The sequence below is a fragment of the Coturnix japonica genome, chromosome 3, assembly GCF_054131305.1.
Source record: "Coturnix japonica strain WE chromosome 3, WE-NBRP24, whole genome shotgun sequence".
In the NCBI taxonomy this organism is placed as follows: Eukaryota; Metazoa; Chordata; class Aves; order Galliformes; family Phasianidae; genus Coturnix; species Coturnix japonica.
The window spans coordinates 80,628,728-80,656,667 of NC_140665.1; the positions used below are offsets into that span (position 1 = coordinate 80,628,728).

Genomic DNA, 27,940 nt, shown 5'->3' on the forward strand with positions numbered 1-27,940 from the left:
GCATAAACAAAACATATTCAAGGACATTTGAAAATGGAAAACTTTCTGAAATTTAAGGAATGTGTCAGAAAATGTATTGTGCTTATATTGTTATATCAATATACTGAATAAAAATTAAAATTGTCCTTGGGGAATATTGAAAATTGATGTTGAATATTGAAACTAAAGTATTTAAACTAGATGGAAATGTAAGCAATTTAAAAGAGCACTGTTTAAGAGTGACAAAACTGAAAATATAGCTATGACTAATAGTCATTGTACTTCTAAAAAGACCAGCGTTTGACTCCAGAGGTGTTAATGATAGAGCTGCTGTCAGTTCGTGACTATTAGCCCAGTTAAGTGTATGAATGGAGTGTAAGAGACCATGCCAAAGAAATCTAGCATAGGGACATTTAATTTCACAAGCTCAAACTACGTTCAAATGACGCACATCATTGTTAAGTAACTTAAGAGAAGCAAGCCAAATCCACAAGAATCCTACAGGCATCCTAGGAACTATGAAGAGATGTATTAAAAGCCCAGCTAAAATATTTCACAATTCAAGAACACAAGATATACTTGTGTTCATACCCCTGAATGAATTTATGGGAAGCTTAAGAAAGCTATTACATAGATTTAAACCGGCATTTTAGTAAACAAATTGAAATTTGGCTTAAAAAAAACAAAAAAAAAAAAACAAAAAAAACGCTTTTGTAAAAAGCTCTTTACATTTATCAACATCAGAACATTTATTTTTTTTTAATACTTTTTGAATTATAGTTAGTTCAAACATTGGTCCATATTCAACAGATCTTTATTCTGTTAATGAACAAAGATAAACAAAATAAAAGTAGTAAAGGGGGATACTAGTGAATGCAAATGAAACTAGGAAAAAAAAAAAAAAAAAGAAGTTGCTAGAACAGAGAAAAGCCAAAAAAAATGAAGTGTGACTTGTGCTGTATTATTTTACAAACAGGACAACTTATGTTTGCCAACAACAAATTTAATTAATATGGCAAAAACTACTTCTATACTCAGAGGTTCTGGCAGTCTATAAAATTATCCCCAACATTCCCATGGGATGTATAATTCAATTAGTTTATGTAAAGCTCACTAATAAATCATCCTATATACATCCAGCTGGAAAATATACAGGGAAATAAGTTGTTTTCTCACAATTCCCTGTGGATTTCTGAATTTACATTCTGTCAAGGCAACTGCAGTAACTGCAGGAAATCTAAGTGCCCTTGGATATCCTTAAAAAAATCAAACTGTCTAAAGTTAAAGTAAGTATGAGAATAAATTTCCTTTTAAAACACTGGCTTTAGCTAGACTATTTCAGTCCAGCAGCAAAATAAAACTCCTTTGGGATATAGGCAAAAACTAGGTTTATGCGCTCAAGGGCAAAACCACATTTTTGCAATAACTAAGCACTAATTTGCTGGTAGTTTTCATGGATTTAATTTGATTATTTCTGTAGTGGCTTTCTCAAAGGAAATTGCTATTATGTGAAAAACATAAACTTTCTTGTATGCTTTTATTTGCAATGATATGCATTAAGTAATAATCAGAGAGTTATGATTTATCAAAAATATTTTATAAATGAAAATAAGGTCCATAAGCTTTAGTTAATGTATTTATTCTGTCCAGTATTATTCTAATAATGGTACTATTGTAAAAGCTGAGAAAAAAAAGTCTATAAAATATGGCTGAAAACATGCTTAAAAATTTTAATAAAGGAATGAATAGGAAGCACTCAAATCTCTTTCATTTCTAATATAAAATATATTTGAATTTCTACAAGATTAATGAGTAAAAACTTGTTTCAGAAGTGAGTATGAACAGTAATAAAAGCATCTCTATAGAAACAAAAAATTGATTGAAATTTGAGGCTGTTGTGTAACAGACATTAAAAACGTCTATCACTCTTTTCCTAATTTCCGGACACTTTCTTGTACTTGTTATAAACATGGATGAATAAATAAAGTGCTATAGTAGTGTAGTCAATGCACTGTTATTTCTCTCCTCAGGAATGTGAATCCGTTCCCTGCATTAATGGAGGATCTTGTCAAGATTTGGTTAATGAATTTGCTTGTATCTGCCTGACTGGATACACTGGCAAGTTCTGTGAACTTGATATTGATGTTTGCAGTGAACCTACACTCAGCACAGTTTTGTGTCACAATGGCGGTGTATGTGTTGATGGGCCTGGAAGAACTTTTCACTGCAGGTTAGTAAGAATACTGTCATTTAACTGCTATAATTAAGAGACTTGCATTTGCTAAGATTTCAGAGCAGTGGTGTTATATGCATTATGTGAACTTAATTGTATTTGATAACACTTAAGGACATATTGAAAATGCTACTAAAAAAAAAATCCAGAGTTAATTATTGCAATTTTATGATGTAGCCACATATCACTTTGGACATTTTAAAACTCACAGCAATAACAATCATTTTTCAATATTGACACTGCAAGTATTTAGAAAAATAAAAATAAAAATCACAGAATCACAGAATCACCAGGGTTGGAAAAGACCTAAAAGATCAGCCAGTCCAACCATTCACCTATTACCAATAGCTCCCACTAAACCATGTCCCTCAACACAACATCCAGTCGTTCCTTGAACACCCCCAGGGTTGTTCGCGTTAGTGAACATTAGTGAAAATCCTTCACATTGGTGTTCCAGTCCTTTCCAGAATTACTGTTAAAGCATATAGCATAAAGAGAACCTAATAATTTAAAACTTATTATTGTAGATGTGTATATACTCTTGTATCTTGTATTCAGATATTAATGTGCTGTAAAATTTAGACAATAGGTAGTTTATGCATTATGTTTGCAAAAGCTTGTAACCAAAGAAATCTCCTGTGGTCCAAGATTATCATACTCTGGATACTGAAGGCTTCTGACTACATATGTATAATCTATAGCTTATGTAACTATAGCATAGCAAAACTCCCTTAATACACTCAATAGATTTTACATATTATGCTCTGCATCTAATAAATACATCAGCTCAGAACTGTTATCTAGGTCTCAAATCAATCTGCAGAAATATCAAATACTAAGAAAGTGTTTTATTAGGTTATATAATAAAGAAGCAAAATATTTTCACTATGTAATTATGTGTTTTGATTTATGTGCAATAGTGAAGCTTAAGGTAGTAGTTTTATTTTTAAAAAATAGCTGTTGCTGCTGAGACAAGAATAATCGTTACTGAATGTATTGATTTTATAACTTTATAATATACTTTCAGAGATGAATCATAGAATCATAGAATGGTTTGGGTTGGAAGGGACCCTTAAGTTCATCTAGTTCAACCCCCTGCTTTAGGCAGGGACACCTCCTTCTAGAGCAGGTTGCTCAAAGCCCCCATCCAGCCTGGTCTTGAATGCCTCCAGGGTGGGGGCATCCACAACCTTGCTGAGCAACCTGTTCCAGTGCCTCAGCACCTTCACAGTCAAGAATTTCTTCCTAATATCTAGTCTAAATCTACCCTCTTCCAGTTTAAAACCATTTTCCCTTGTTCTGTCACTACATGCTCTTATAAGAAGACCATCCTCAGCTTTCTTGTAGTCCTCCTTCAGGTACTGGAACCCTACAGAGGCACTCCGAGCATTCTCTTCTCTAGGCTGGAGCCCCAGCTCTCTTAGTCTGTCCTCATACGGAAGGTGCTCCAGACCTCTGATCATCTCTGTGGCCCTTCTCTGGACCCTCTTCAACAGCTTTATTTCCTTCTTGTGTTGGGTGCCAGTGAACTGGCTGCAGTACCCCAGGTGGAGTCTCACATTAATCACCTCTATGGACCTGCTGGTCACAATTCTCTTGATACAACCCATGATACAGTTAGTGTTCTGGGCTGCAAGTGCACATTGCCGTCTCATGTTGAGACTTTCATCAGCTGACACCCTTTCTACTTGTCTGCAAACTTGCTGAGGTTGCACTTGATCCCACTGCCACTGTTGCCTACAAAGATGTTAAATAATGCTGGTCCCAGTATTGATCCCTGAGGAATGACAGTCATCACTGTTCTCCACTTGGACACTGAGCCATTGACTGCAACTCTGAGTGCGACCATACAGCCAATTCCCTATGTAGCAATTGGTCCATTCATCAAATCCATTTTTATCCAGTTTGGTAACAAAGTCATCACGTGGGGCAGCGTCAAATGCTTTGCACAAGTCCAGGTAGATGATGACAGTTATCTTTCTTCATCCACTGAGGCCATAGCTCCAACATAAAAGGCTTGTAAGAAATATTGAAGTAATGCTTTTCATCCTCATCGGACTTATCAGGGTACTGAACTGAAGCTAAGGCTGCAATGTCATTTCCAAATAATTTTGTATTTTTTAAGTCTCCTAGAAAACAGAAGAAGCTAATGGAAATGCTTTAGCATAACATATGGATCTGAATATCTTTTCATTTGAAAACAAACATTTAATGCAAAAGAACAAGTTTCCCAGTTATTTTGTTACAATGCTGTTTATTATTATTATTATTATCATCATCATCATCATCATCATCATCATCATCATCATCATCATCATCATCATCATCATCATCATCCTCGCAGATACATGGACACAAGTTAATATTTGGTAAATGTCAAAGTGTCTTGAAGCTTGATTCAAAAACTGTTCTAAACTCTTTAGTCCTTGTTGAGTGAGGTTAGAAATCCTGTGTTACTAATCCTATTACTAATCCTGTAGCTGTCTACTCCTTTTGACAGTTACTGTAAGGATCACATCTTTTAAGGGAGAAGTCAAGAGGAAAATAAGGGTAAAAATTTCCAATATAAATGGTTGAAGTGATGATATTGAATGCAAAATTTAAGAGAACTGTTGCTAACTTTTAATATTCTAGATGTTTGGGGTTTTTTGTTTGTTTGTTTGTTTTACTTGATATCCTAGTTAATATATTAATTTATTTTCTTATAACTGAGTGGCGTTTTGTTCTAATACTAATCAGATGCTGGTTTCTGTGTCTCTTCTTTTAGCTACATTGACAATTCCCTGGTTATTTGCCATATTCTTTTGAAACAAAATTTAAATTCCACTGTATCCAGACAAGGAAGTCTCTCATTCTAAAATGGCACAAGAAAAAGTAAATTGTCTTGATTCACATATTTGGAGTTCCTTCTTAACACGATAACAGCAATGGTGTATGGCCATTAATATTTTCATATTACAAAAAACAAATTTATCCCTCCTAAACTGTGGCTCAATTTCCACTTGTATTCCTTTGCATCCTTGCATTAGAATTTGTGAAATTTCATTAATATTCAACATAATTAGTGCAACAAATGGCCCGTGAACTTCCAGGACTTACTGGTTCTTGTAGTTTAACTAAATATTTGCATTGTTGTCCAGAATCTGAGGTGGAAAAGATTCATAATCATACAAGAGGAAAAAAAAAATAATAATAGGAGTATGGCTTGTTAAAGAATTTATCAGGATAATACATAACTGACCTCAAAACTAGTGTAAGTTTTCTGAACACAACTTATGTGCAAATTGGAGAATAGAAACGGTACAGAGGATATAACAAAAGAGTAATTGAAAAAATAAGGGAGGGAAAAGCAGCTTCTATGAACAGGAGAAAAGACAAAAATCTTGTATCTTTTAGAGTCTCCTTATTTTGAGGATCTGCTTTGGAATGCTTGTACTGTTTTGTTTGGCAAAATGATATAGCAAGTAATGAAAAGTGTTCAGTAATGGATAAGTGTCAGACTGCCTTAACTGTGGGCAGTGCTGCTACTTTCAGCTATGATAGTGCTGCTACTTTCAGCAATGATGAATGGGATACTTTACCCAGTGGTATTGTTAATGGTCCAAGTTTTCTTGACTTATGTAGGAATCAATTACATGAACCACCCTACAGGCTTCTTCCTGAAATGAATATGAAACATACCCTCTGGGATAGTGCTTGAATTGTGTATTATGTGAAATATCTTTCTGTCTTTAAACACATTGTTTAAAATTAAAAAACTCATTGGAAATGAGAGAGAAGTTGGGAGCTGTAATTCAGTTTTATCCTGGGCAGACATGCCACTGAATCAAAGCTTCAGGAAACTACTAACTGAAATGCTTTAATTAAAGCAACTGTCTGCCATAGGAATGAATACCATATAATTTAGCTAATTAATAACAAAGTTATGAGGCCTAGAGAGACTTTCAGAAGACAATCCAACCCAACCTACACATGGTAGGTATAATGAATAATAGGAATTCTGAGAACTTTTCATAGTATTTTGCAAGTAGTTTAAGGAAAATAATCTGTTACATATAAAATAATCAGATTTCATTTTTCATTGTATTTGAACCATTTGAACCATAGCCGGTTTTTCCTCACTTCTACAACTTTAGGTACCAAGACTATTTGATATGTTTGGTTTTGGATTTAGAAAGTGGAAAAAATAAAAAATAAATAATAATAATAATAATAATAAATAAATAAATAAATAAATAACCTCCTCTTCCAGTCATGAATGCATAGAGCTTTTTTTCAAATGTGCCTTTTAGGCCCTTCCTAGTGACTTCAGAGATCATGCTATCTTAAGAAGGGTTATCCGTGCAGTGCTTCCAGCCTGACCAAATGAAAATAATGTAAACAACCTTATGACAGATGTGACCTTAGATGAAATCATTGAATGTTGTTGCTTCGTTTTACTTTTCCAGCAGATTGTAGCATATCGTGGTTTTTTTGTTTGTTTTTTTGTTTTGTTTTGTTAGGTAAGGCAAAATAATTTTTTACATCATTATCTTTCATCATCCATCCACTCCAAATATTTTTTGGGGGGAGGGCTGAATATTTAGACAAACTTTGTTGGCCTTAAAAAAAATATATGGTAACAAATAAATCTGACCCTATATTTTGGTCCATAAATGCAAAACAGTGTATTTTAAATCTTCTTTCTTCAATGTATTCATATTCATTATTTGGTTTAAAACTGGAGCTATTTTGGTGTCATCTTTCACAAATTAGTTTACGCTTATGAAAAAAAAAAATTCTTTAGCTTGAATTTTGTATTCTAGGAGCACCTAAGAATAAATATTTGATCAGTGCAACACCTGAGTGTCAGGATTTATTTATTTATTTATTTATTTATTTATTTATTTATTTATTTATTTATTTTCAGCTCATGAGATTTTAGAAAGGAAAAATTGTAAAATAGGAGCAGATTGTTCTACATTTCCTCTAAATGAAGTGCATTTATTTTTAAATGTTTATTTTTATATTTACCACTTTTTATTTGACACTAGGAAGTGATTGTAATGGATACAATAAGTAGTGCAGGACTGGATACTTCTCTTTATAATTCATGTAAATGTGAAAAGAGGTGCAGGGATTTTCAGCCTGTATTTAATCAAACATTCACTGGCATTTCGAAATTATTATAACCCAAGATTACTTAAATATAAACTGAAAGGAACAAATAATTTTGTCAAAAGCACTCACAGTATGTGATATAAGTCAGCCTTGGCACATCCTGTCAAAATCTTTATATCACTCAGATATCTTGAAGTAGTACAAATTATGCTGAAAATAACATGGAATCTGTATAATTTAGCCTAACTTCTGACTTTCCCAAGGATAAGGAAATAGAACTATGATGCAGTGTATTATACAAAACTGAATTCAGATATCAATGAAAAAATGTTCTTTCTGTACTTGGTATTACACTAGATGCTTCATTTTTCTCTGAGGGTTTCATGCTGAAATACTAATTTTCAGTTTTGCAGGACACCGTTAGAGTCCAGTGTTCATTTCACAAAGTTTCGATGTGTCTGCTCTGGAAAAATAGTACTAATAGGATCTACCCTCAGTGGGTTATTTTTTCTCCCTCTAAACTTACTGCGGTGTAGCAGCAGGTAATGGCCACTATGGTCCTCCAAACTGATTCTTTTTCTGCTGCTAAGGAAGTAATTTTATATAGGAAACACTAATGCTAGGAAACAGTCAAACATTTATAAAATATTATTCCTCAGATTTTGAGTGCTGTAAAAGCTTTGTTTTGTGTTGTCACTATCACTTTTGGTAGCTCTGTCTAATTCAATGTGTAGTTCTTTTGATTAGATATTATGTTAGAGAATTTGTAGAGAGAAAGTGGCATTTCAAGTTTCATCTTGTTCTTTTTTCTTCTGCTGTAACCAGACTTCCAAGGAGTGCCAGAACTCAGAAGAAAAACAAGATTTATTTATTTTTTCCCCCCAACTCTTTGTCTACTACTAGATAGGTCACAGTTCAATGGTCAGATAAAGTGGTTACCTGAGGCATAAGGTGAAGACCCTTCCCAAAGGTTATTTTAAAATAAATAAAAAAGCATTAAATATTGATATGTCTTTTTCTCATAAAATTTGTAAGCTTTCAAAGCTTTTATTTGTGCCTAACATTAAAAATAGCTCATCTGTGATAAATCTGATCTATATAGTGTTGTGTATGTCAGGTATGCTTGCTATATATTCATCCACTCTTGAATTTCTTTGAAAACAGAAAATAACAGTCTTTTATGGATTAAAATAAAAGTTATAGAGTTGGAATCGTTTCCTCTGCTGTCCACCTTATCTCCAAAGACCTCATTAGAGTTGTGGTGAAAGGTCTACACCTAAAGGTCTCATGAAACAGGGAAAATGATCATAGAATCATATAAATTTTGCTTTATATTGGTCTATTGTCAGTGCTGGATTAGGCCATGGCTTTGACCAGCCAAGTCTTTGAAGTTTTTGAATAAGAGAACTCCACTGTGTCTTTGAAAATAGTTTTCTAATCACAAAATCACACAGAATCACACAGAATCATGGAATGATCTGGGTTGGAAGGGACCTCAAGGATCATGAAGCTCCAACCCCCCTGCCTGGCAGGGCCACCAAACTTCCACGTTTACTAGATCAGGTTGCCTAGGGCCCCATCCAACCTGGCCTTGAACACCTCCAGGGAGGGGGCATCCACAACCTCCCTGGGCACCATGATCGGGCACTCTCCCAGTAAAGAACTTCCCCCTAACATCCAACCAAAATCTTCCCTCTTTCAACTTAAAACCATCTCCCCTTGTCCTGCTATTATCAGTCCTTTCAAAGAGTTTACTCCCCTCCTAAATATAGGTTCCCTTCAGGTACTGAAAAGCTGCAATGAGGTCACCCCACAGCCTTTTCTCCAGGCTGAACAAGTCCAGCTCCCTTAGCCTGTCCTCATAGGAGCCCCCTGATCATCTTCATAGCCCTCCTCTGGACCCTTTCTAGCAGCTCTCTGTCTTTCTTGTACTGAGGGCTCCATACCTGGACATGGTACTCCAGATGGGGCCTCACAAGAGCAGAGTAGAGAGGGACAATCGCCTTCCTATCCCTGCTGACCACCCCTCTCCTGATGGAGCCCAGGATACCATTTGCTTTCTGAGCTGCAAGAGCACACTGCTGCTTCATGGTAATATTTATTTATTATCAGTGCTGTAGTTGTTTTATAGTTAAATTGACTTGAACTGAATAGTCTGTACCATTTTTAGTGGTCTCCAGTTTATATTCTGTTTCTGAACTTGTGCTTTAATTAGAGCCAAATAAATGTAGTAGAATATATTAAATAAATTAACATTCGCTGTTGTTAAGTCTTCTCTTTTTCCTCTTTGGTTGCTGTACTGAAAGAAGAGCCCTAAAAGTAAATTCAGTGCTTCCTATTTCCAAGGGCCTTTGGAGTATTAAGTTGTATGTGCGAATGACTGAAATAGAATAATAGCCAGCTTTGATGATAAGCTAATATGGGATCTAATATGGGATATTCAGGTCTTGTTCTCAATGATAGAATTTGTGCTGAAGCTCACAATATCCAGTTATATCATTTATTTCAAGTATTATCATGCTGACAGTTCATTTGTTTTTGTTTCTTATCTGGGGATCCTTTCCGAAAATGCAGTGATGGAATTTGCAGTGATTATACTATTTTTCACTTTGTTTCAAGGGGAAAGCCATGTTTCTACCCGAATAAATAAATAAATAAAAATTAAAAAGGAAAAGAATCAATGTTAATTGTTAATGGTACTGGCAAACTTCTTCTTCTTTTCTACTGGAAAGTGTACAAAATTAGAAACTAAAGTAAAAGAAAGAGAAGCCCAGATCATTAATAAGATGAATGTACTAGAGAATGCTTACCAGTATGAGTCTTTTCAGAGGCCTAAAACAGCATGTGTGGTGCATATTTCTGGGATTATTTGGAAATTGAGAGCAAAGTTGAATGCATGGCCTGCTTTCAAATGAGAATGAATGCAGCTCCCAGTAGCTCAGCATGATATTTTCTTTATACTTGGAGCCAACTGCTTCAAAACAATAAAGAAAATTCTCTCCAAGCCACATCCATCCTTCAAATGCAAGAGCAACAATATCTGGCAGTGAGAGGAAGAATCCTGTGCACTCTTTTATTATATGTGACATGCAATCAATATTTCTTTTTAAATAATATCCACTATAATATCCAATTTTAAAGTCTGTAAATTTCTGTCTTAATTATGAACTTTTTTTCCAGTTCAGATATTTTTCCCTCAAGCAAAAATTGATCTAAGTGATTCTTCTCATTAGTTTGATCTTGTACTTTCCTCAAAATAGCACCAATCAAGAAGACAGACTCTCTTCAATACACGTTTTGAAGGCTTACAAGCATGGATCAATCGTATTATTGTAAAAGATATCAAAGAGTAAATTTCAGCCAGGATAAGCATTACTGAATACTGGATACCTCTCAGAAAGCACTTAGCATTTCTGTGATTAGATCCATTCTCCACTTATCATGTTCACAGTTCTCTCATGTGTTACCTTACCATTTACTACTTATATATTTCATTAACTTAGATTTTTTATTCACTGAATTTTCTAGAGGCAGCTCTTAGAAGTTATTAAACACATACCACATTCTGAACCTTTTAACTGATGAGTTGCAACCTAATCTGAAAGTGAGAGCACTGAAATCAATAAAACTAAAGGAGATACAGTATGGTGTTCAGTGTAAAATATGGTAAAATCACTCTTTTGAGACTTAGGTGATAAATACAGACAAATCAAATCTTGCAACTAATCCAAACTTGTAAAAATAGTAAGAAAATTCTTAAGGAAATATATCTCACAACCAAGGTTCGAGTTTGCAAGTTGGCACATATAGAAGTATATTAGGAATGGTGCTAGAATACCATCATATGCCATTATAGAAACAGCTGCAGGTTTGACGCCTGCCGGGGGCCTGGAGCTGAGATATTTTAGAGGGACTGCCAAAGCTCATCTTATCTTCTGGCAACTATCGCTTTTTGTTGTTCCACATGTTGTTACTCCACACAAAAATTACACTTCCAGGGGAAACCTAAGCAGTGTTAAAAGGAACTACAGTGTTCTAAGGGAACAGTAAAGGTCCAATTTTTGGACCATGTTCCTAAGTACTATGTCTACTCTTTCCTTAAACGTTTTCAGGGATGGTGGCTCCCCCATTTCTCTAGGTAACCTGTTTCAATTCATCCTAATATCATCCTAAAATTCTGATCTGAACCTCACCTGGTGCAACTTAAGCCTGTTGCATCTTGTCCAATCACTTCTTAGCTAGAAGAAGAGACCAGCCCCACCTCTCCACAACCTCCTTTTAGGTAGTTGTAAAGAGCAATAAGGTTTCCCTTGAGAGAGAAAAACATAAAAGAAGAGCAGGACTTGTGATGTTTAGCATAATATCACCTATATATATACATATAATATATATTTGTGTTCTGTACAGATAAAATAAGAGGGATTATCCTTAGGTATGTGTGATATAGTAATCACAGTATTTCCATTGAAGCTGTTTTTGGTTGTGTTTTTTTTTTGTTTGTTTGTTTTTTTAAGCTGAAGATTATTCAGGTCTTTATTTCTGAAGCTGATCTTAAAACATTTATTTACTATTGCCTTTGAATTTTAGCAAGATCTAAAATGTCTTTGCTTCTTTTGTAGAATTTCAGTGTTATAAGTGATTTTCAGAACTAGCAAGACTGCAGCAGGCTTGCTTGTACAGTAATGGCAATAAACCCCTCTACAGAGTGATGTCTACCTGTAAAAGAAAATATTTCACTACCATAATTAAACTGCCTTCTTAGATAGTAAAACCCATAGCACTTTGAGTAATCATCCTCTTGTGCGAATCATGTCTGCCCTGAGGTTTTTGTCTGTGTAGTTGTGTTAGATGGAAAAGTGTTGTGTTGTTTGTTTGTTTTCCCAGATTCACTGCACCTGTGCTAGCAAAACATTATAAGATCAGAACCAGTCATCTTGCTTTTCTCTTCAGGAAAACAAGTTGGCAGTCCTGACTGTGGAGCTAGGCTCATACTGCTGCCAAATAGCACCTTCAGCAGCAGCATACACTAGCAGCACAATTCCTCCAGGAAGGAGGAAAGAGACACATCTGTGTAACAGCCTGCAGATGTGTCATAGGCAAGAGTATCTTCAAAATTCAGAAAGATATGACTACAAGATGGAGGAGTCTAGCCAGACTCCTTTTACAGTCACTTGGATGTACTTTCAGTAGTAGGATGCTCTAGAAAAATTTATGTAGGTGGTAGCATGTAACAAGTAATCTAGTATGTGGCTAGTATGTAGCTAAAAGCGTGGAGAAGGCTGGTAATTCAAGACGTGCATTTGCATGTTCTGCGTATGTATGCATATGCATGTATGTTTATATTTAATTATGTGCATCTTTTAACTTGAACTACATTCTCAGAAAACTTACAAAAAATATGCTAAGCAGCAGTTGTATGGCTTAAAGAGCTGAGAAACTGAAGCATAGAAAATGTATAATCAATCATCCTGCAAAGCGTATAGTAAGACAATCTCTCTGTTGTCATGTAATATTCTTATTGGTGCTTCATCTGCAGTGTGTGAATATTTCAGATATACATAAGGGCGGACTTGAGATTACTATGGGACTCTGGCTTCTGTAGCTATACAAATAGATTTATTTTTATGGTCCACAGCATATTAAATATAACTACTTCATTGAAAATCTCTCTTGTAAATAGTGTTTTCAGGGTAAGAAATGAAGTAATCACATCTTTTTACTTTAGAAGAAGTCCCATTTCCTTTAGGGATATACTAACTTATCTCTTGTAATGATTCAGCTGTGCTTCTCAGATGATTTTTCTTGTTTAGCTATAAGAAACTGTAGCTGGTATGCAGACATGGGAAGAAATTTGTAGGTATGGTGATCATAAAAATGACACTCCAAAGTTAAAAAAAAAAAAAAAAGTCAATAATTTCATTAAGACGTGGCTGGCAGGATTTCAACAGATGGCATTAAATGATTAGCATAAGGAAATAGCTGATTTTAACTGCACAAGGTGGTGCAAAGCACAAGTCTTGCTGTGTGATTAGTCCTTTATGTTTATTCATTCGCATTTAAACAGTTTCCTTCTGTGTGAAGTAGCCAGCAGTGCAGTGAGAAAGTTACTGGTAGCATATACACTTGTTACTGTCACTTTAATATTTTATGTGACAAGCATCATTACTAGCAACAGCATGAAACTCTTCCCCCCATACTCCCCAAGGAAACTGAAGGAATAAAGAAATAATATGCAAATGTGGAAATACTATGAGAAAATTGACATGGTTACTTTCCATTGCTTGGTGTCAGCAGTTCTGTTTATGGCCGTCCAAATGAAACTTTTTTTTATTCTAGCTCATTCCCAAATTCTTGGAGTATTAGACAAAACAATGGGAAACTGTTTAACATAATATATACATAGAACAGTTAAGTAAGAGCAAATGTTTGGTTTCCAAAAGCATGTTATTATGTCTATTCATAATCAAATCTCTTACTCATACATTACTCATTCATTGCCCAGAGATAAACCACAATGAGGGCTTATTTATTTATTTATTTATTAAATAGGGGAGCTCTAGTTCTCCTTCTCTGCTGACTGAACAAGAACACCCAGTTCTGTCTCAGTTCCTCTCTAATTTAGTCTCTCTTCTCTCAAAACCATTTTATTCATTAACAACTTAAAAGAAAGAGCTTCATGTTCCGAAAAATAGGAACTGTGAGGAGGCAAGCAGCTGAATCTAATTTCAGTTTAAGTAATTCCTCCTTTCTTATTGAGTGAAGTTCTCCCTTCCTTGTTTTCTTGCTGAATATACTCCTATATCATTTAAAAGCATTTAGAAAAAGCAGTTCAACATCAAATAGTAGGAGGATATATGTCTTGTCTCTAATATGTGGATGAAGGTATTTTTTCAGTACGGATTGAGTTCAAACTGGTAATTTTATATTAAAAGTTATTTAGAGCATACAGATTAGATATCATTCATTTATTTTGTGTTATATGTATTTGTTCTAGTTGAACTCTGCAAGCAGCTAAACACTGCACAGCCTTTTACTTACTCCCATCTCCTGCAATAGAACAGGGAAGAGAACTGGGGGTGGGGAGAAAAGGTAGTAGTATGTTATTAAGATAGAAAAAGAATGGAGAAATAGCAGTAATTCTATTAACAAATATGTATATGTATAATTATAAAACACAAAATAAATGATTCACAAAACAACTGTTTGCCATCTGACATCAATGCCACCCAGTCCTTGGAAAGTGCTCCCACTCCCTTCCCCAGTCAACTCTCTACTGTTTTATCATTTTCTCACATGATGCAATAAAGCATGGAATCCTTTTGACCAGTTTGGATCGGCTGTCTTGGTTCTGTTCCTTCCCAGCCCCTTGTGCTCTACCATCCTCTTTGTTATTATGCCAGTCCAAGCTGCTGAAAAACTGAAACATCCTTGGCTCTGTATAGTACTGTAGTAATAACTAAAACATCAGTGTGTTATTAACATTTTTTTCTCCTAAAGCCAAAACATTTAATTGCACCAGATGCTATAAAGAAAATCAGTTCTGTCCTAGCTGAAAACAGGCAATATTTTATCTTTTCCGTAAGTTTGTAGTGTTTATTAGCTTCATAGATTTAAGCTAAAACAACCCTGTTTAATCAGTAATTTGCTTCCAGTTGTATATTTGTGAAATTCCTTCATGGGAGAAGTAATATTTCCATTCATGTTTACTTGACAATATCATACTTTCTCATTTAAAATTAATGTTAACTATCTACTTGCTGTTAAGCTACAGTGATTTTCCTGTATTCAGACCAAGTTGTTGGGTCAGGACAATTTGTTGCCTTTTCATAAGTGATTTGGAGTTGAGTGACAATTCTTTTTTCAATTGACTCAAGCATATGAATATAGATAACTTACCCCTTGCAGTGAATTTTGTTGCATTTGAAAGTTTGACACTATCTGTAAGATATCTCCTGATGTTGACTTGAAAGATCTTCTCAATTGCTATAGAACTTGTGAGTGGTAAGTCTGCAGTGGGACTGTATGGATGGGAGGGATTTTCACAGCCTTCTCTTCTCCAGTCAAAGTCAGGCAAATAATTCATTTGTTATTTGTCCTCTGGATATTCAGCACAGATGTGTATTCCAGGCTTTTCCTTTTTGAAAAACATCCTTGATGTAAATATCTGTAAGCATTACAGTATTCTCCATGTTTCAGCACTCCTTGTGAATTTCACCATGTTAGTTTAAGCCTCCTTCCTATTTTATCTTACTAATTTCTCTCAACAATTTCTAATGATCAAGTCATTAATTGAAATATAGTGTAATCACTAACAGTGTTAAGGCTGGCCTGTTAGATTTCTTTGGAACATCCTTCTCTCAGAATTGTTCATTATCTGTATAATTCTTCAATGTGCTATCTGCCCATCTGAATACATTTCCTAACCTTCACAGAACTATGCATTCCTCCATCATCATTAAATCTCTCCCAGAGCACTGTGTGCATGTGTGGTGAGGAGTGGGGGCTGAGCTGCAAGTGTTGGCTTGTGAATTTCTGAGTGAGAATAACAGCTCCAAGTGTCTGCATAAAATTCATCTCAAATGAACATTTAGAACGACAGGATACTTAGAACAATTTTAATTAAGTTGCTGAAAAAGCTAAGTTATCTAGGAATACAGAAATGTAAGTTTAATGTTGCAGCATCTTTCCTTATGGCATTCTGATATTAGGTTTTGTGAGTTGCTGTACTGAATAAAATCTCTCATCCATGTTGTTTTTTTTTACAGTAGCGTGTTTCTGTTTTTTTTTGGTTTTTTGTTTTTGTTTTTTATTTTCTCCATTAGCATTGGTATGTAATAGGATCTGATGCCTATTGAAACTAACTTTTATAGACCTAACAATGAATACAGTCCAATTTATTTACTGAAGTCCAGGATACACAGAATTCAACTTGGAGAATATTCCCTAATTATTACTGTTTAACACTTAGATTTAAAAGTTGTCATATTGGACTGGATGAAACTTTTCCATTTAGGAGAGAAAAGGCTCCAGTACACACAACAACCAATGCTATAGAAATATGCCACCTTTATGGTTCCAATGTTTCTTTTTCTTTTCTTTTCTTTTCTTTTCTTTTCTTTTCTTTTCTTTTCTTTTCTTTTCTTTTCTTTTCTTTTCTTTTCTTTTCTTTTCTTTTCTTTTCTTTTCTTTTCTTTTCTTTTCTTTTTTTTTTGTCAGTTTAATTTCTTTTTCATGTTTGATTTGTTTCTTCAGCTAAAGGTTTCACCTATTTTACTGTGTGAATTCTTGTGTGCTAATGCTGTTTCCCACTGACATGCCTCACTGTCCTCCAAGATTATTTAATATATTGTAAGATTGTTTCCAGATCATTGTATTCATGATAATAAAGATGTTGAAATTCACTGTACTAAATCCTGGATGAAACAATGTAGCCTGGTCAATTCATATTTCAAATATCATTAAAAATGTAATCAAAAGACAGATCTATTCTAAAAAATGGGAAATTGTATTAATGATAAAGACTGTAGAAAATGTAATCAGCAAATGTGTAATTATAGAGCTTGCTAATACTACAGTGCTTCTAAGTCTGATGACCAAAGACTTCAGTGAGCTGAATAGTTAGATTTACATTTCGTTTCTTACCAGTTCTGACTGGCTTCAGCTTATGTGTTAGCCAAGAAATTAATGAACATGATGTACTGGTTGGAAAATAGTAATGACAAATGAACTCCTTTTTAATAGTAGCATTTTTTTGCAATTTATTTTACATATCTCTGTGTCTTAGTAAATTTTAAATGATAAAGCAGTGAACTTTGACTTCATAAATGCTTAATGGAGAATATATTTTTATGCAACTCTTTAAAACCTCTGAAGTTTTAAACCTGCATCTAGTTTTTGATACTGCAGTTCTGATTTATTGATTCCGAGCTCTGTAGAGTCATATGTTCTTTGGGACAAAGCACCACACAACTTTCTCCATGAACAAAATTTAAAGTTGGAAATTGGTGCCTAAAATTAATTTAGGAGGAGAAACCATTTCAGTTATTTCAAAAATCTGATTATAAAAATTTATTATATAAATAATTTATATAATCATATAAATTATATTACCCATTATAAACATGGGTCAGAGATCAGGATTGCTCCTGCCATGAGCTAAAGACAACATATTAAAAATTGTATTACATATTTCTTACCATTTTCTTGATTATTATTTTTAATAGGTGGGAAGTTGACTATATATGCATGAATCAATAATAGTTAATATTTACATGGAACCTGGATAAGTGTGTTAAGCTTTGAAAGACCTGAATGCTAGAGAGATAAGAACTATGTTATTTGGTGACCTACTGTAAACTACAACGCTGAACTCCAAGAAAACTTTTATTGAAAACTTGTTTTGAATTTTTGGTGAAGGGAGAAGGTGCACTATCTCTACATTTCTGTCACTCTTGATAGAAAAAATTCATAGTGCTCAGTTTATAAGTAGCTTACCTGCAACTACTTTAGTGTCTAGTGATTCTCATTGGTCTGTAGTCATAAAATGGTCAAGTGAATAGTAATTCTCAGGATGCTGTTATCACATAACCTTGCGTGTTTTTTCACTGCTCATCCACTTTTATGGAGAGCAAATGAGAGTTGTCCCTATGTCTGACCTTAATGGAAAACTGCCATCTCAAATGTCAGCGTGAATCTTTGAGAGTCATATACAGCATTCAGAATCTCAGTACTAGCTGTTTCTGTAATTTTCTGAGAAGGTTGCGTGTTTTGTTTTCTATGTGTTGTTGTATTTCTGTTGCCAGCATTTATTTTTAATATATGTGCATATATTTTAATATACACACAGTATTTTAAAAAAATATTTTAATATACACACAATATTTAAAACAAACAAACAAACAAAACTAAAAACCTCACTGAATTCCTCTGATTCAGCTTGTGCACTCTGTCAGGTGAAAAGCCAAATCCACTGATTGTTTTTCATCATGTGCATCCGCAGTGCATGATTACAATAAGATACCTATACTTTAGACTAATGGAGGTTAGCAGAAATGCAAAGAGAATGATCATCATTATTGCCAGCTTCTCTTCAGTCCTATTGAATAATCTAAAAATAATTCTGTTAAGAAAATTTTATTAAATGCAAGCAGTGTGAAAGTGTTTATCTTTAGGGAATATGCCAAGTTTTTATTTTGTTTTTTTTCCACAAGATTAAGAGGGACGAAAAATGGAATGCAGATAAGGGTATATTTAGCAAACATATGTAATGAATTCAGGAATACATGTGAACTGATAGAGGTCAAAACATAGGAAGAAAATGCTAAGAATTTTCTGGTAAGAAGTAATAATAGAAGTATTTAAGAAAAGCATTTTGTAGGTGAGACACTCAATTACCAAGACTGCCCATCAAATGACAGTTTAAGCTGAAGATCCAAAGTTTTGGAACTAATATTTTCATGGTGTTACCTACTTGAAATTAAATTTAGCTGAAATAAATACTACAATTAAGTCAAGAGAAAGTACGTTTTGAAGCAACAAACTCTGAAACTTGGTGCAGGAAACTGAAAATGTCTCCTTGTGATTTTTTCTAAGTTCACATACTTTGTGAATTAGTATGCATTGTTCATTTTATTTTTATTTTTTTATTGATTTTTGGAGTCCAAAGTGAGCCTTGTAACTGCTGATGCTGCAGATGATGGTGGACCAAATGGTTATAAAAAAGTCTTTCTTAAAGTTCTAATATGTAAGAATACTTTGTCTCAAAAATAGGCAATAGTAAGTAGGTAGAGGCCACAGAAAAGCACATGAATACATCATTATTTAAGAAGCACGGGAAACTTTACACATCTTATAGCTAACATGAGAACAGAAGAACATAATTTCATAAATTAACACAAGGTAAGCTAGATGATGAAAGGAAGTGCTAATTTTGAGCCTGTGTTTCCCTGAGCTGTACAGAGAGTGGAGTTGCAATGTTAAAGAAAATTCAAGTGAAGGTTTCACCATTGTCTGAGATCATGGTGAATATTTTTAGCTTATTTACTTGTGAATATTACTTCTAAGAATTGAAAATCATCTTGAAAATTTCAGCCATCATCCTAATTCTATCTACCAAGTCTTTAAATGTGAAAGATAAATATACATACACTAGAGATGCTCTGAAAGTAATGCCTCCTATTTTATTTTATTGCCCACAGTATCAGAGGCAAATGTTGGTGGTGTGGCAGTAAATGTTGAACCTCCCTCCAATATTCCATTAAACCTTCTTGCCAAGTAACACATGGCAGCTGAGGGGCAGTCTGACAAAATGGCATCTGACATAGCAGTGAGTGTGAGGTGAAGGTGTCACTGAAATCCTTCATGTACAATGTGTCTACATTGTGTACAATTTTAACACTTTCTATGTGTGTAGTCATTATTTATCTTTTAAGTCTATTTAACATCTTGGGGAAAGAGGAAACTTCAGAGGAAATACTGTGTTTAAAATCTTGACCAACTCGATTGTGTTATAAAATAAAGCAGTAGTAGCCACAGTGATTCTTGCACTGAGGTATTTTTTTCATTTACTTGTAGCAAAGTTGGCTCTATAGACATTAGAAATATGAGTTGAATCTAAGATTTTTAAAAAACAAAATACTTATGGAGTGCACATACCCTGTATACCACTAATACATATGTATTTAAGTGTAGTGTTTTTTCAGCTGCTACGGTGTATGACTGTTAGAAGCAGATAAACATACATGCTTATTTTTCCCTTTAATTTCTCCAAGTGTTTCTATTCACCTCCATCCATTTACTGCCTTGAAATGTAAAATATTAAAGATGTGCCAGCAAGATGTGCACTCGGTTATCTTTCCCTTGCTCTCCTGTCAGAATTCTGATTTGCAAATTATCAGATACATCTCCTTTCTCATCAGAATGTCTTTGACTTTATTATGTACTGTACAACCATCCGTCACACTGACAGTATTAATATGTGCTGTTTTTATTAGATAGTCTCCATTGCTTAAAGTGAGTGATACTTCTGCTTAAACTGAATTTTTGTAGCAGGACCAGAGCTCTGCTGTGTGGGGATTTGTGCTTTTTGTCTGATTGTATTTTTCTAGTTGGTGCCCATTGTTTATTACTCACATGACAGACATTCTAGCTTCACTCTCAACCAATGGCCTACTTCACTTGAGAGCATACATTACAAAAGCTGGAGTTGTACTACATTTAATTGAGCCAGACTGACCTACAGCAATGCTCAGTGAAGAATTTACTTTCCCTTTGCCGTAATATTTCCTAACTTTAGTTTTCCCCACAGAAATGATTCATATTGCCTCAAGTACTACAAGATAATCCTGCTTTCATATAAATCAGTACCTACTTTTCCAGTCATTTCAGATCTGCATAGTCGAACCTGATGTTGCAGATGTGAATACAAAGTTTCTTATTTGACAGTGTGATCTTCAGTTATAAATTTATTTATGTATAGTTTTAGAAGTTAATAATAAAATAGTCCTTATAGTCTGGATACAAACAAAATAAATCAGTTCTTCAGCTCTAACCTGTTCTTTCATAACCTGTTCTTTCACTTACTCTGGCTCTTACCTGATATTATTTTTTTGTCTTCTATGCACTGCTCAGGTTGTTTTTTTTTGTTGTTGTTTTTTGTGGTTGTTTTTTTTTTTTCTGGAAGAACATGATGTTAAAACCCCTTATTTTGGCCTTATGAAGTATATTGTTCATACTTGGTATATCTTTTGTATCTTTTGAAGCTTAATTATTTTAAAGTATATTTTTCTGCCTTTTCATAGCACATCAGTGACTAGTTGTTTTGTTTTTTCTGTAGTTATGTAATAGCTCTTATCAACTTGTTATTTATTCATATTTTTGTATTTATTCCTAACATTTATTCTCTGGTGAATTCAAAGCCAAGTTTTAGGTCTAGAGGCCAATGTAAGAGTTATTCTCTGTTTACTACTTGTGGACTGATCTTTCCTTAAGAAATCTGTTTTTGGAGTAAATCTTTTAGCTTCATGTAAAACAGCAGAAGTGGGATTCTGTATACTTCTTATAGTCTATCCCAAGATCTTTTTTGTTTCTCATCTTGACTGTAGTATTCTATCATAGTGGTAGCTGTGGGGAAAAAACAGCATGTACATGCTGTCTTTTCCAAAATGTTACTCTTACTAGGTGACTATTTCTATATTCTTATATTCAAAATATTTTTATTCTAGCATTTCTATGATTCAAGTACAAAAAGTATGCTAATATAGATTTTTTTTTCATGTCTTAAATTACTAAAATAAATTAATTACTAGCTGTAGAACTCCTGAATGTCTGCTGGTAGATAAAAGATTAAGCATTTAAATGATGGTTTCTATACTATCCTCCTCTTGCAATAAGTTTATAGAGAAGTTCACTAAGCCAACAGTTCTGAGATTTAATCCTTATTTGCCAGCTTCTAATCCATAGTTGTATGGGTAGCTGTTTCCATTGACAAAACCAATCACAACAACTGATGGACATTATTGTTGATTTCAAGTGAAGCGTTATATTCCATAGTGTTAATCTCTGTTGAATCAGTTTTACTTCAAACTTCAAAATGAAAATGATATTCAGTCTTTCATAACTACATGAAAAACACAAATCACCTCAGTGCTCTGAAGGCTTCAATTTCTCTCTTGTTAGATTACCTGAGAAAAACTCAAAATAAAGTATGACCGGGATTTTGTAGGTTTTTATGTTGATTAAGATCCCGATTGTATTTTATAACTTGGAACATTTGAGGTGTAAAATTTATCTTCATATAGTACAAAAACATCCAGAACTTGGGCTTCAATTTGTAGATGTACTACTTGTACTTATCTGTTACTTGGCTTTCTTTAGCTCTCTTTATTTCTAGCATTTCTTTGTTGAGTTGAAATAACTAAAAAAAGTTATACTGTTGTCGTCTGGAATTCTGTTCTTCATCATACAGTACACCAGCTTCTTCTCTGTAGTGGTCACAGAAACACAGAAGGAAAGGGAGCTCTGGAGGTTTTGTCATCTGAAGATTCTGAAAATAAGGGCTAACTAGAGCAGGTCCAATTAGCTCTGACAAAACATCAGTCCACTGTGCTTCAGTTCATCACACACGCTTTGTAGTTATATGGTAATAATTCCTTCTTGCTCTTTTCAAAAATTCCTGGTGCATTTTTCATCATGAAGGCATGACTTCAGGCTCCATGAAATTAATTGGGAACATAATTTTTCAATACATTTAGGATGTCATATTAGCAGTTGCACTTCAGCTTGTGACCCTGACTTTTAGTTGATGGCCATTCACTGTAGCATTTAATGCATTCTTATTAATAATTTCTTTGATTATTGGTACCCCAGGCATCCTTCTTTACCAGAAGTTTCTTCACCTTAGCATTCCCTGTCTCTTTTCTTGTTCTAGTATGTCACTTTTTTTTCCTTTGGTACTGAAATGGAATATGTGCCTTTGTGCAGTATAATGGTATCAAAGCAGCATTATTTAGTTCCTCTATATAAAAGTCTTTTTCTGTGATGCTGAAGCATATACTGGTACTGACTTCCTAGGTTTTCTTTTTCTTTCTGAAAAGATCTTCCTTCTCTCCTGTTTTATTCTAGCCACATCTGTAGACTTTGAAGTAACTCTGTCACATAGAGTATGCTTAAAGACCTCCAGAAACAATCATCTGTAAAACATGTCAATCAACAGGCACTGCATGCTGGTGCATTCTAAGGAACATCCAAGGGAATATCCTTTCACAAGCTGTGGTGAAACCAGGCCAGTCACCAGAAATGTGTGGATTGATACATACAACCTCACCTGCAGTTTCATTACCTGCCTCTGTTTCTGCAGAATGTTCTTTCTCTAGCAAGCATTGTACAGAAGTGCCCCCACCCCCACACCCCACCCCCACCCCCTGCCAAAAAAACAAACAAACAAACAAACAAACTTATCCTATCTAGTTCAGCTGAATCTATACATCTTTCAGACTCTAAAATATTGAGCCATGTGAATGTTCAGTCATGCTTATCTCCACTAGGTTTTTGTGCAACTCTTGGGTTCAGTACCTCTGGCAACTGAGGCATTCTGGAATATTTTGTTTAGAAAGGAAGAATAATTTTGGAGAAATAGGTAATACATGTCCTGAAATCTTCAGTCAAATAAGATTGTTTTCATGATAAGAGTAGCAGAGCCATAATTTACCTAGGTATCTTCCCACGGAACAATTCGGACTATAAGCAACAATAAAACATGGAGTTTTGACTTCATGATATATATATATATATATATATATATATATATATATATATATATATATATATATATAATATTTTATACATATAAATATAAAATATACATATATATATATATATATGCATGTATGTATGTATAGTAATTTCCCTTTATATGCAATTTCTATTCTAAAATGATCGTCTCACTCATGAAATCCTTGGTATTAATCTCACTTAAGGCTAATCATTCTATAATGAAATTGTAGCTAAAAGAAGGTGGAGAACACTTATATCTGGAAGATTTTTAAGTAAATTTTTAAAATTTATAAAATTGCTACAGTTAAATAACTTATAATTCAGCTGTTCCAGACTACCTAATCTCTGTTTAAATTCTACTTATATATAGGTCAGCCTTTAAAATACATTAATAACAACCAAAAATGTGCTATACCAAAACGCAGGCTAATAGTGTGAATGTTTCTTTCCTTTCTTTTTCTTTTTTTTTTTCCCCCCCAAATCCATATGTGAAAATCCATCTGTCTTTCTACATATTTTTGCTTTATGGGTATGAATTCAGATTAACTGATACTGCCTTTCCTGTGCTATATATACACCTGAGTAGAACCAGAGAGACTTATATTTTAGTCTGTCGTGGGGAAAAAAAAAAAAACCAAAAAAAAAACCAATATGGAGATAATGTACTATCTATTTTGAGTTCAGTTGTACACAGATGGTTTCCTTGTAAGTTGCTTGAAGATAAGAATATAAAAAATGTCAAGAGAAATATCTTTATCTCAAAGGCTGATAATTTGTATGTGCTGTAATGAAAAAAAAATGCAGAAAAGTTGACACAAATATGAAATAATAGAGTATTACTAAGAGTTATTAGATGCTCTAAGTATCAGCTTCTATGCAGTATTTAATCTCTGCCAATGTAGAAAGTCATACTACAGGAACTGTGGGTTATTTCTTTGTTAGATAAAAGAAAGCATGAAAACGATCATATTCAAACATAAATCTGCTAAATGTGTTAGTTAATAATCAATGCATACATTCCTCATAAATATTTCACTGTGATGAGATTGCTCTGTATATGTAGGGTTAGGTGTGACAGCTGAGATAGTGGGTTTGGAAATAGGCTACCAAAGACAAGTTGCAGCTGTAAGAGGCCTGTGCTGGGCTAGGACAGAGGTGATTAATCTTAATCTGAGATAAAAATTAGGGTTAGGATTCAGACTGAGCAAAAGAAAAAGCCTAGAGGTTCTTTGCTAGAGGGCTGGCATTATGTGACTAGTGACAAGCTGGGACCAAAGAGATCTGTGCTGAGAAGACGTTAATCTTTTCTGGGGCACTGGTACAAGTACCCCAGAATTTCTTGAATTTTCTTCCCTGGAAACCTTCAAAAACCATCTGGGAGTGGTTTCTGGCCAATAGTTCTAATTGGCCCTTCTTCAGCAAGGAATGCTGAGGTGGCCAAGAAGGCCAAAGGCATCCTGGCTTGTATCAGGAATGATGTGGTGAGCAGGACTATGAAAGTCATCCTGCCCCTGTACTTGGCACTGGTGAGGCCTCACCTCAAGTACTGTGTTCAGTTTTGGGCACCTGAGTACAAAAAGACATGGAAGTACTGGAGCAGGTCCAGAGAAGGGTAATGAGGCTTGTGAAGGGCTTGGAAAATCAGCCTATGAGGAGAGGCTGAGGGAGCTGGGGCTGTTTAGTCTGGAGAATGAGAGGCTGAGCGGAGACCTTATAGCTCTCTTCCAGTATCTGAAAGGTGCTTACAGTGAGAATGGGGCAAGTCTCTTCTCATTGGTGACAGGACGAGGGGAAATGTCCTCAAGTTGCACTAAGGTAAGTTTAGATTGGACGTTAGGAAATGCTTCGTTACAGAAAGGGTGGTTAGGCACTGGAATAGGCTTCCCAGGGAGGTGGTTGTGTCATTGTCCCTGGGTGTGTTTCAGAGCTGTTTGGATGTGGTGCTCAGAGATATGATATAGCAGAGGGTTGTTAGAGTTAGGGTACTATGGTTAGGCTGTAGTTGGACTTGATGGTATTCAAGGTCTTTTCCAAGCTCAGTAATTCTATGATTCTATGAATTCAACAAGATGACTTCCAGTGGTCCTTTCCAAGCTCCACCAGTAATTTGCAGTAATTGTGTTTGTTTAGGATGGCATATAGGCTAGTCCCAATTATAGTCAAATAAGAGAAAAATCAGTACATTTCATTTTAAAATAGTACCTTTGTCAAAATGTAACTGCTATGTGAAAGAACCTTTAAAATATTTCCTCTGACTTTCAAAGTACAGTTGCAAGTCTGATGAAGGAGGTCCTTGTAGCTTATCTTTGTACTTTGTTCTGTGATAATACAATAAAACAAAATCTGGATATACTGTAGAATTGTTTTAGGCATGCAATGGTTAAGGCTCTTTAAGCAAAGCAAAAAGAGGTGATCCACTCACAGTGCACAGTTCTTTACAGTGCAAACTATATGCTACTAGAAAGTGATTCAGATTACCTTATATGGTAGCATTGCATTACTCCCTGTGTGTTTGAGAAAGAAGGAATTCCAAATCAGTTTGGTATGCATACTTTCAATATTAAGTCTGTTTTAAGCCAAGAATCCTTTAAAAGACAGAGGACAGGAAAACAGAAAATACAGAGGCTGTTGACAAAAATACGCGAGCTTAAATAGTGGCTTTGAAGTGTATAAAAAAAAAAAATGCAAAAGAGAAAAAAATCATCTTCAGCTGTGACTCAGACTTTTTGTGAGCCTGTTGTAGATATTTTTTGATGTTACTTGATGTTACTTTGTGAGTAGCTAGACATCAATACGGACTTGGATCTGGAATTTATCAGGTTATAAGAACATTTGATGTCAAAAGCAAAAGAGAGGCCTACAAGTACTGCTGTTATTGCAGTTAAAGTTCTGCTTATTTGTGAAAAACTGCATAGGATGATTCTTTGGATACAGACTTGCTTTGCAAAAGTAGTGTGGGAAAAAAAAAAATAAATATATATATATATATAGACAGCCTGTGGACTGAACTTTTAATATGTTAGTTAATAGTTGAAAAGCAAATTCATCTGTGAAGACCGATAGTTCAGTCTATGGTCATACAGTTTCCAAGCAAAGACAAATAGTACTACAGTGTAGCCTGAGAAGAGAGAAGCTGTTGAATGTGAGAACCACAATGACAAAGTTATCTTTTCTTGCTGCCTCTGTTATTTTAACAAAAATCAAGCTTCAGTTTTGATTCACTAATTTTAACTCATTGATTGCTATTCTCACTCTTGCTATTGTTCTATTTTTTTATTTTTATTTTTAATGACAATTATACAAATCAGTTATACTGTTTTTAAAATATTTCTGGAAATATACATATATATTTAATTAATTGAATTAATTGAATGTGTAGGCACATTTATTCAGTAACACGTTCATCTACAAGCAGCGTCTTCAGCTTTGGAATAATGGCTGGTAGAAGATACAAGGCAACTATGTTGGGAAAGTTATTTATTGTCTTTTGCTAAACATCGTGCATTTAGCACAGCAGCCCTTAATATGAAATGTCAAATTTCAAAGCCTAGAAATAAGGTCCATTACATGAAATTCATCTGTTGTACTAATATGTAGAAATTGCTGCTTGCCAGCTGAGATCTTCACCAATAAAAACAATCAAATTGTTTTCATAGTAGAATAGAAAGTTTCCTGAATGTTCAGTTCAGTCAGTCCCAAGGCCACTTTATTTGTCACATTTTAGTCTTTAAATTTTAAAGGAAACTAAAAAAGAGGGCTGCAGCATTGATGGAAACATCTGCATGGTGAAACACAGGATTAATAATTTAACAGTCAGACCTGGCTTTCTCTTAGAAAGTTGTCTGCCAGATAGGTAGAGGCAGTTCATTGTTCCATGGAAGAGTTGCAACAAAAAGAAAGCAATAGTGAAAAGATAAGAAATCATAGAAAAATATTCCAGGTGGATGTAAACAAACAAACAAACAAAAAAGAATGAGAGGGAGAGCTCCATTAAAAAAAAAATAAAAATAAAAATAAAATAATTAGGATGTATTTTAAAGTGGCAAGAAGTGATACAAAACCAGTGCTATCACCAGGAGAGCATAATGACTTCACCTTGATTAGAAGTTGAGTAACTGACTATAATGAGTGATGACCAAGTAAATAAGAACTGAAGGTGATGAGCCTTTGTGCAATCAGGGGATTAACAAGTGAGAACACTTGCAACTGTTGGAAAGGGATAACATGATAATACTGTCTGCTAATTTGACTGGGGGCCTGTGTCACTGTCTGACCATAAAGCACCACAGTAATAAGGACTAGGTTAAAATATTGTTACAAAGACAGGCAATGCTGCTAAAAGAATAGGGCTGAGGT

The 27,940-nt window shown here is 34.4% G+C and overlaps 1 protein-coding gene across 3 annotated transcripts in view; it reads left to right on the plus strand.

Annotated features, from left to right (window-relative positions):
• The window catches only part of EYS (EGF-like photoreceptor maintenance factor), a 779,301-nt gene that overhangs the window by 394,314 nt on the left and 357,047 nt on the right, over positions 1 to 27,940 (plus strand). For all 3 annotated transcript variants that reach the window (XM_085543820.1, XM_085543822.1, XM_085543821.1), the window contains one exon: positions 2,010 to 2,209. In XM_085543820.1, coding sequence (XP_085399946.1) covers positions 2,010 to 2,209 — 200 coding nt within the window. The remainder of the gene's footprint in view (positions 1 to 2,009; positions 2,210 to 27,940) is intronic.